The 10,615-nt window shown below is 41.5% G+C and overlaps 2 protein-coding genes across 2 annotated transcripts in view; one reads left to right on the forward strand and one right to left on the reverse strand.

Moving 5' to 3' along the window:
• DNAL1 (dynein axonemal light chain 1) overlaps positions 1 to 561 on the forward strand; it is a 43,815-nt gene extending 43,254 nt beyond the window's left edge. Inside the window, exon 8 of the mRNA XM_047796780.1 lies at positions 289 to 561. Within this exon, the coding sequence (XP_047652736.1) occupies positions 289 to 329 (41 nt within the window). The 3' untranslated portion in view covers positions 330 to 561. The remainder of the gene's footprint in view (positions 1 to 288) is intronic.
• A 7,352-nt stretch (positions 562 to 7,913) lies between these two features.
• On the reverse strand, positions 7,914 to 10,177 carry PNMA1 (PNMA family member 1). Its single transcript, XM_047796768.1, has one exon. The coding sequence runs from the start codon at positions 9,385 to 9,387 to the stop codon at positions 8,326 to 8,328; it is 1,062 nt and encodes a 353-aa protein (XP_047652724.1). The 5' UTR covers positions 9,388 to 10,177; the 3' UTR covers positions 7,914 to 8,325.
• Between the last annotated feature and the right edge of the window lie 438 nt (positions 10,178 to 10,615).

The following is a 10,615-nucleotide window of genomic DNA, read 5'->3' on the forward strand; positions in this document are numbered from 1 at the left end:
TAGTGTTTATAGGGCTTTATCTTTCTACCTAGTACCTAAAGGTGTTTTAATTTGCAACTCTGAATTTGGGAGCTGAATATTTATAATTACTTTTACTAATTCATTTGAGAATTCTCCTGAGAGGCTTTTTGGATAATTGGAAATTAAAAAGATTATTTTATGTTATTATTTTTATTACAGCATACTTCACAGCATCTCAGAGCTCCTCAGGTTAATAGAAAAATATTTTCATTTAGAATTTAATAATCTGTTGAGAATGACCAGAAATAATTTTCTTTTTTATTTTAGGTACCCCAGTAATTAAAGAAGATGAGGAAGAAGATAACTAATACTACATTTTCCACTTTGTGTTAACTTATTTAAATGTCATAAGAACAATAGATAAGTTTTATATAGTTGTCTATTTTAAAGATTCTGTGTGGGGCAAATGATTCTTAAGATAAAACCAATCTCTCATTCCTACCTTTTTTTCTCTTAACCTATTCAGTGTCTCTCACCCAAAACAGTTACACCAACTTTATATATTCTAGTTCTTTTTTTTTTAATTGTCTTTTTAGGGCTGCACCTGCAGCATATGGAGGTTCCCAGGCTAGGGGTCAAATCAGAGCTGTAGCCGCTGGCCTATGCCAGGGCCACAGCAACTTGGGATCTGAGCCGTGTTTGCGACCTGCACCTCAGCTTATGGCAACACCAGATCCTTAACCCACTGAGTGAGGCCAGGGATCAAACCCACGTCCTCATGGATGCTACTTGGGTTCATTAACCACTGAGCCATGTGGGAACTCCTAGTTCTCTTTTTAGAAACTACAAATTTTCAATTTTTGTCTTCAGTCTCCATTCCATACTGCTGTGGCCCCATCTACTGAAACCTTTATAGACCAGTCATTTTTAACAACAAAGGAACAAACGTGGTTCTTTATTCTTTGCTTAGGTTTTTTTTAGGTCAGGCATTTAAAAATATATACTTAACTTTTAAGTCTGTAGACTGTCTTTCCTAAAGGTCCATCTCTTTATAACACTGAAGCACAAATGTGTCATACCTTTGGTTTGGGAAGAGTTCCTCTGAGAAATATAGCAGCAGCCCTAGAATCAAGACTCCAAAGTCCAATGGAAAAGCTATAGTGAAAAATGGAAAAATGAGTATCTTGGAGGCCTTATAGCCTATGTTATATTTAATTATGTGTTGTTCCAAAAGTATGTGCATTGTCAACTGGAATTTAGCTGGTGTTTACCTGCATGGCCACTCAAGTCCTATGCACAGTCATCCAGTCATTCTGTGACCCAGGTCAGTGGTTAAAATGACTGTCATGATCACTCCTTTAACTAATACTTTGGCCTTGTTACACATGTGGGCCTGATTTTAGGCACACTTTTTGGTTTATAGTTCTTATATGTTATATAAAGAAATATATATAAGCAGTAGTTATATTTGGATTCCTAGCTGAAATATTGGCCATTCATAGTTTTAAAAATTTGCCCTAATAACTTGGGTCTGTTGGGTCCCTCATGTGGGAGAAGTGGTTGTTATAGGGGTGTAGCACTTAAAGACTGGATTTGGTATCTTTCAATAAGTGAAATTTAATATTATATTTTTAGAGAAATTCTAAGTTGAAACAGCTCTTCAAATGCATTATATAAATGGTTTTAGAGGGAAAAGGAATGTTTCATTATGGAATCCTAGGCAAACGGCAGTATTTTGAGGATTGCCTCTTCTGTAAAGCATTGCAGGTGGTTTAACCTCAAAGTTGCAGAGCGATAGTTGGATGCCAAGCTTAGAATTTATAAGAAAAAAATGGTTTTTGGAAAATGTGAGGTATGGTAGTTGGGAACCGGATGTGTAGTCCATAGCAGGCCATGGCCAAATCAGTGATAGACTGCAAAAGTCAGAGGCCCTCTGCCAAAGTGTGCCTAATGTCGTCCCTCAACCAGAGACTGCTGATTCTTATTTTCCCATTTCCTTTTATAAATCAGTCTAGAGGGGAGAGTTGTTCTTTAAAGGTGTTTGAATAAGTAGTCCTGGCTTTCAGATGTTTTCAGCTATCATTTAAGTAGAAATTATGTGATTTTTCTCCGAGTTACTCTGATCAAAAGGGACCACTGCTTTGACAATCAGTGCTAAATAAAAGTCTAACAGTTTTTTAGCTTTTAGCTCTTCCTTATCATCTGATAGGAAGAAATCTTTACTGTCTTATACATTCAAAGCCTTTGGGTATTTCTTTTGTGAACCATAGGCAATGAGAAGTTCCCTTGGTGATGTTTAAGTCCCTTGTATTAACCAAGAGGGAAGATGATCTTCTTTTATTGTCCTTTGCACTTCATCTAGTAGGTAAGCTTGAAGCCATATTGCTATGTATGGATGTATTTTCTAGAAGTTACTCTGGAAGTGAATATAATAGAGAGTGAATGACTTCATACTGAATTTATTTATAAAATGTCTTACAGTATTGGTGTTTGGCTTTTCTGAATTCTGTATATAGAAACTAATTTTCTGTTTCTACTTGTTTCTTAATGTCTTTTAATCACTGGTAGTTCTCAGAGAAGTGTAAGGTGCTTTTCTGTGTCCATTTCCCACAAAATTTATAACTCCGTTCTATTCAACAAATATTTGAATGACTTCTGTATATCCTTTTCTTGGAACTAAAGTCAGAATCCACTGACTAGAAAATGGAAGATGAGGTAGATGAAAAAGTTCAGAATGTTCTCTTGAATCATTCTTTAAATTGTCCTTTATTGCTGCAAATTTAGCTGATATTAAATGCCTTTGGTTTATGCTTCTCGGATTAGCTATTTGACCTGCTTGGAATGGATTCTCTCTGTGCTCCCTTTGTAAAGCATTATGCCATTCTAGTGGATCATTCTGTTTCTTCTACTCTTGTAATAATGGAGTCTACATTATTTTTCATAGGAAATGTTATTTTAGTCTACCAAGGAATTCAACTTTCCCATGTTCCTTAACTCTAAGCTTATGGCTGTTATTACCTAGTCAGGGCTTGAAAGGGTTTTATGTTCGCTGTTAATAGGAGTTTGTTCCTTTAAACCAGAGTTTCTCAGCCTTGGCATTATTAATATTCTCAGCTGGATAATGTAGTGGGGGGCCGTCCTGTGTCATATAGGATGTGTAGCAGCACCTCTAGCTTTTACACATTAGATGCCAGTAGAACCTCCTCCCAAGTCGTGACAACCAGGAGTGTTTTCAGATATTGCCATCTCTCCTCTGGGGCAGAAGGGTAGGAATAAATTCGCTCCTGGTTAATACTAGTGCTTTATAGCGACATTCCTTTTGTCCAGGGTCCATTTATTTTCACTCTGCAGCCTTGTGCTACCTGAGTTGTTATTTAAGAGAAGATGGAGTATTTAATAATCATGGATGGAAAGAAATGGTCACAAGTGTTTCCTTTTGTAGTGCTTATTTTAATAATTTTCACATAACATTAGAAACTCAGGGCTGGAAGGTTCAATTTATGTTTTTCAGCAGTATCTCAGCTTTGATTATTTAGCATTCTTGCTTATCTGAGGACAATAATTATTAACCTACCTCTCTCTTACTATCAACAGAGTCCAACTTTATGATAGATGTTGCTTTGTCTCTAACATTTTGAGTGTACTTTAGAAAATGGATCATCATTCTTTTAAATGTCTATTTAACGTACTCATTCCTTATCCAATAATGCACAAAGTCTGCAGACTGTAGCATCACAAAATACAGAAAAATATTGTGTAAAATTTGGTAATCATAAATGAAAGTAGCTGCTGTAGACACTGACTTTGAATGTGATCAGAAGAATGTCTGGTCATGATAACTAGGCAGTAACTTTGGTATGGGTACTGGACCTGTTCTACAAATAGAGGTGGTGTAAGACAGAAATGTGGTACCTGTGTAGAAAGAGGAATTTTGACTTGAATAAATGCTTCTTCTGTTACCTCTTACCAGTGGTCTGAAGTAGAATAAGGAAGAGTAAGAAATAAATCAACTGTTGACTTACTCTCAGAGTTGGTGATGTGTAAGTAGAGTTGAAGGTGGTAATTTATGACCCAGGACTTCCACCTGGATTTTTCTTAGGACTAAAAGGAAAAAGTATAGGGCCTTGAAAGGCTGGAATTAACCATTACCTTAAAAAAACTGAGAAGTGTCAGAATATCAATCATGAGTCGTTAGTCTAACTGCAATCTGTCAGTTCACCAGGACCTTAACATTTATAAGTACTGGTAAAGGGAGAAAACTAACTGCTAAACTGAAAGTTATTCTTTACCAGAAATTAGTTCCTCTGACACACATTTTCTTTATTTGGGCTGCTTAATGTGTCTGTAAAGAATTAAATATGAAACAAGATTCAGTGTAGCAGAGTTGGAACTTCTCATACAGCTAACTTGACCATATTCCTTTATCTTCACTTGAGCATGAAATTTTTTAAACTATAAAATAAGTGCAATAAAAAAAATTAAGGGTATGCTTTTTAAAAAAATCACTGAACTTTTAGAAATCCCACATCTATATCTCTATGCTTGCCTTTTTATAAAGTTATTGCAAAGTTTACCAGTTACTGCAAAGAAAGAAAACTGAAAGGAAAAAACTAGACGGAATCTTACCTTTTTCAGACCTAAGAGAAATTTTCACTAGACACTTGGAGAAGTCATAACAGAATTCTAATTACTTTCCCATATTGGGCAAGTTACAGGGGAACTAGCCAACCAAATGATGACCTAGCAAATTTAACAAGGGGGTGGGGGAGAGTAAACTATTTTTCAGTAGATTTGCACTTTAAAATGAACTGGATGTTGGTGGAAAGTACTCCCAAAGGGCAGATGGTGAAATACCTAGCCTGCATGTGGATATTGGCCAATCAAACCTCATCTTTGCTCGTTCTAAGCCCACCTGAGCAGTAGTTGTCTCTTGACATAATCAGAGTCACGATTTCCATGTTTCCGTCCGTGGTGCCGTCTTCCATGTCTGCCACATCACGTCATCCCCTCTAGCAGATGTGTCAGGTAGAATTCTCCTACTCAGAATAGAAACTTTGTGAGTTATCTTTCCTACATCTAGATTTTAAAAAATTAATGTAGATGTTGGCTAGTTTGGCTAATGTTACAAGAGTGGGAAGTTCTTTGCCTCTGATCAGCAGGGTTCCTGCCTCTGAGGTGCTATTGCCTAGAGGGATCAATCCTGTCGAAAGACTGGTGAGTTGGTAGCTGTAGAGAATATACACATGGCCGGCTATGTCTCCTAGGCTGTCAGTCATGATCACGGGCATCATTCCAGAATGTCTGGCTTCTAGCACCAACTCCATTCTGAAGAACATTTTAACATCTATTAATACTTTGGTAATAATCTTTTATATGCAGGATTTTTGTAGCATGACTTTATGACTAAACTTATTGTGTTAACTTATTTAGAAATGTTGAGTTTCTGAGTGTTATTTTGTCAGATTTGTTTTAAAATAGTAATAAACTTATTTTATAAAAAAAATTAGTTTGTATCTTTTTTGGTTACATGTCCATTAATTTTAGCTAATATAAACCAACCACATAAACTTCCAATGATATTCACTTCCGAAGAAATACAGCCTTTGGATAACATTCCACACAGCTTCTGTGTGTAAAAAGGGTTGGGGGGGGTATTGACTCATTTCTCTTTTTTTTTGCTTTTTTAGGGCCGCACTCATGGCATATGGAAGTTCCCAGGCTAGGGATCAAATCAGAACTACAGCTGCCAGCCTACGCCACAACCACGGCAATGCAAGATCTGAGCTGTGTCTGTGACCTACACCACAGCTCATGGCAACGCCACTGAGCGAGGCCAGGAATCGAACCCACAACCTCATGGTTACTAGTCAGATTTGTTTACACTGAGCCACTACAAGAACTCCTTCATTTCTTTATGCTAAACTTGTTTTTCAGTGGTTTATTACAATGATAGTCTCCTCTCTCAAGTTTCTAAGTCTTCCCCAGAAGTTCTCTGGGCACCATCTCAAATGACTAGGATCCTGGAAAGGGCACTTCCAGGGATAGCAAGTTACTACTGCACGTGGCCATTCCTAGTCCTCTCCTCACTTCCAGGAGTGTACAAGGTAAAAGGCTGGCTGATAAGCCTTTGATTTGTGGTCTGGAGTAACCTGACATTGGCCAGTCCTTTTATGATACACAAGAAACGGGAAGAACTCAACAGTAGCAATAATATTACACATTTTCCCAGCACACATTCAGTCAAATGTAATTTTGGTCACAGAATGAGACTATAGTGCAGTTTCTACTTCTTTCGTCCACAATTCTTTGGCTATGAGGCTGTTTCTTCTGCTGTCCTCCTTTAAAAAGCATAAAGATTTAAATTTGAGCCTATAAAGAGAAAACCTTAATTCAGATCATAAACAGCACATTATTTTTCTTTGTTTTATAGAACAAAAGGTAAACATCAGGAATCCTGACATTGTTTTCTGTGTATATGGTATTGCATTAAATATGTGCATGTAGCTATATACAGTATTATATATAATAAAAGAATCCTAAGTGATGGTCGTCCCTCCTAATATGCAATCAGCTCAGCAGCCATAAAAAGAAGGTCCATCCCTATGTACACATAGAAGGACGCCCATGATTTACTGGGTGAAAAAAAAAGCCATCATTTGTTTTTGCTCTGAGTGTAATGTGTGTATATGTGTGTGTGGGAGGAGAGAGTATGTTTATGATGGGAGTGAATGTGTGAAGATAAGACTGTGAGAGGAGAGGAAAGTGTACCCAGAGCCATTCCTGTGGAAATGAGCGGGGAAGGGGGGGAGTGGGGGGGATATGCGAAGATCTGCATTATCTGTTGTGCAGGTCAAAGCTGTAGAGATGCGTGTGTTGAGAGGAGACAGGGAGGTACAGATATGGGAAGTGAGGACACACGTGTGCAAGAAAAATCTGTTGGCACATATACCAATATTAGCCCGTATAAATAAATGTTTTACTTTACGATTGTCGCAAAGGCTGACTATAAATTTAAAGCCTTGTCACTAGGGGAAAACCCCCACTGAACACTTATGTTCCTTTAATCACTTCTGGATTTACTAGAATTTCAAAAGATGAACATCTTCAGTCACTGAATCTCTCTACAACCAAATAAACATGTTATTGAGCCATATGTCCCTTTTTAAACTCGATATAAAATGGCTGCTGAAAAACTGAAACAATTTTATGCAGATATAATGAGTTATTATTCCTGTGAAACATTTTTAGCTGAAAAAGAATTTGAAAGGGGAGGAAAAGGCATTGCTAGATAACTTCCTGAACCCTATTTCAGGATGTTATAACATTTTATAATAAGTTAATACTCACTATTTTGCCTTCTAACATTTGTAGAAAATATGCAGAAATTGAATATATTAAAAAGTACTGCAATTTAAACTTACATAGTATGATACAAAGCTTAAAGTAAAATAATTAAGGTTTGGGGGATTTTTTTAGTGCTGGGGGAAATCTTCCTGAAAAAATGAAGATACAGAGCTTAATTACACTGAAAATTTTTATACGTTGCAGAAAAATAAGAGAATTTAAAAAATATTTTTATTAATATACATGTATTTGATAACTTTGAATTTAAAACATTTAGAATCAGCATGAACATGGTAAACTACTCTTCAATGACGAAGATCTGAAATGGGGGAATAGATGCTGTAACTGGTTCCTATTAACCTCCCCATGCATTTTATATCTGCATCTTACACAGTGAAAACTTGATTTACACAGCTCTGTAAGCGCAGTATCGTTCTAACACCCCATTTTGTAGTCTCAGAACACTTTTCAATTAAACTGATCTAGATCTTTAAAGATGTACAATAAGAAATCTGCACTGTAAAGCTGAATAATATCTTATTCACATTTCTTTCCATTAATATAAACCAGGAACAATTTACGGTAGACACAAAAACTATTCACCACAGTTAAGAGTAAACAGTTGACATTTTTTACTGAACAGTTCTTTTGGTATCCAGGCCCTGCACTCATTATACATCTGAACATGCAATTTCATATCTAATTACCTTGATGGGAAGAGTCACGAGACCACATTTTTCACAACCGATGATGGTGCCATGATGATAGCTTGCAATGAGCACTCACGTCCAAGCCTTTCCCTGGCATTGTAGCTAGCATGACCCACGAGCGCTGCAGCAGATCTGGTGCTCCCCTGCACGATTGTGCTAATGACACATGAATACCCAGGCCGGACTCTCCCGCCCAAAAACAAAAAACACCGCTTAGTCTTTACTAGCAGGAGACACACCTGTAAGACATCACAGAGACAATGAAAGCAGCCGTGATCTAGGTCTGAACTAACGCCCCTTTTCCTGGGACTCAGAAGTGCCCCTCCAGGCCTAACTGCAGGAGGGCGGCCTCAGCCTCCTCCTCCTCTTCCTTGGCCTCCTCCTCGCGGATCTGCACCAGCAACTGGAAGAGGTTGGGCGCCGGCCCTTCAGCAGCCCCGGTCAGCCACAACTGCCTTCGGATGGCTCCGCTGTGATTGGCCCCGGCAATGACCTGCTCCAGGCGGGCCTGGTTCACGTTATCTTTATCTATGGCCCCCTTCTCAACCACCTTCTGCAGCAGAGGCTCCAGACGAATCACATAAGCAGATAATTTTTCTCCCGGGTTCTGGTATGTGTTCAGAAATCTCACCTGCGCATCCCTAGAGCTCTCGACGCTCCCAAACACCTGCTCCAGCGCCTTCAGGCATTCAGCGGTGGTAATCGCAGGGTTGTTGGTCTTGAGGATGCGGATGACATCAGCGGCAGGGCCTCTAAGGCTCTCCATCAACCGCCGCCTCTTTTCTACATCAGGCACCTGCCACTCCTCTATGACCTCATTAGTGTGCTCCAGCCAGGGATCAAATGCCTCCTCCCCTGGCCCCGGAATGTCCCTTCCCGAGAACAACGTCAGCTTCTTGTACCATATGGACTCAACCAGAGGCTGAATAACATTATCCAAAATATAGTTTAGCATCTCTGCCGGCATTTCGGGGCCTGGGGCCGGAGTGGGGTTCTGAAACCCAAGGACACGGGCAACATCTTGCACGGTCCACCCCTCTCTTGCTAGGAAGAGGTGCAACCTTTCTAAAAATTCAGCATCGGAAGTGGGGGGCTTAAAGACTACTTTCCAGACCCCTCCTTTTCCTGGCATCTCCCTGGGGATCGCAGCATAATCGACAGCACCAGTGAGCTCTAACAAGGCTGCTTTGGCATTCTCTTCCCTCCAGAACATTCTCCCAAGCACTCGATAGGGCACCTGGGGCATAGCAGCCTGAAAGGTCTCTTCGATTTCGGTCTCATCACAGTTCACAGGGATCCCCCAGACCAGCAGGGCTCTCTGGGAGTTCACATCCATCCCCCTACACCAATCTTCCAGCAGTGTCATCGCCATTTTCCCAACTATCAAGGGCCCCAATTCTACAAATACAATTAGACTGTGGCTCCCTGTGCTCTAAAACTGAAGACAATAGCAGACGCTCCCACCGCCACCTCCCCCCATATGCCCGAGGGAGTCAATCACGTTTAACAAACGACACCAGTGTCCTGCTCTCCTCTTTTCGCTGCCCCTCAAAGCCAGGCCTCCGCGTTCTCGGAACGAAGCCTCGGGGATGCTCAGTCACATGGCCATCGCCATCTTGTGTCTCCGGTCGGGGTCCGCAGGCCGGGTCCTCCACTTACAGGCAAGGTGTCGCGTCGGAGCGCAGAGGCGAGGAAAAAAGGCGGGCGGCGAAAGCAGGAGCCGCTGGGCTTGATCGCGGGACGTGGCCGCCTCTTCGCAGCCTGGGCGCCAGGCACTCGCTGCTGCTCCCGGAGGGTGCAAGCTTTCGTTGCCAGAGCGGAGCACGCCTCAGACGAGCGAGGAGCCGCTTCTCCGCAGACAAGAACTAGTGCCGCCCCCGGAGGGAAAGACTGTCTTAAGGGAAAGACAGCGGCGGCAGCGAGGCCAGCCCGAGAGCGCTTCTTCGTGGGCAAACGTATCCCTCTGGGCGGCGAGGACGCCAAGGACCAAGAACACAGGCAGCAGAGGCGGAGGAAAGATGCGGAAGCCAGGCTAGAGGAGGCGCAGGCGCAGTCGCAGGCAGGCCGCGGCAGCCCCGCACGCTGGCGACCGCGGGCCGAGGTGGGCTGGAGCTGCACAGTTGCGCCTCGGTCCCACCCGCAGCCAGCCTAGTCTTGACTGCCGCAGTGGAGGGCGGGGCCGGCCTTCGACCCGCCTCGACCCGCCCCCCGCGGCCCTGCCAGCGCGAGCGTAGCCACGGCAACCACCGACGCGAGACGCCGGAGCTCTAGCGGCCTGCAGGGGCGAATGGTTGCCATGGTGGCAGCTTGGGGCCGCGGGCGTTAATTTCCTTTACCGCGCATTTCCTTTTTCGCATTTTCCAGATTTTTTTTTTTCTTAACAAAGCACTGTGTTTAAAAGATAATATAATTCTGGAGTGGATTTAAGATGATATCCGTCCGTCAAGAAAGACTTGTCTACTCACGTCGCTCGTTCAGAGGCAATGCTGTATAAGAAAATACCCTGTACCACCTGACTGCACTCTGCACCCTCTAAATTTTATCCCAGTGAGTTGAGACTTCTTCTTGTCTAAAATGTTGTAAAAAGATCTAGATCTCTA

The sequence above is a fragment of the Phacochoerus africanus genome, chromosome 9 (assembly GCF_016906955.1).
Source record: "Phacochoerus africanus isolate WHEZ1 chromosome 9, ROS_Pafr_v1, whole genome shotgun sequence".
Taxonomy (NCBI): Eukaryota; Metazoa; Chordata; class Mammalia; order Artiodactyla; family Suidae; genus Phacochoerus; species Phacochoerus africanus.

Bases quoted from the DNA above. Each gene is read 5' to 3' on its own strand.
- PNMA1 (XM_047796768.1), bottom strand. From the start codon at position 9,387: ATGGCGATGACACTGCTGGAAGATTGGTGTAGGGGGATGGATGTGAAC.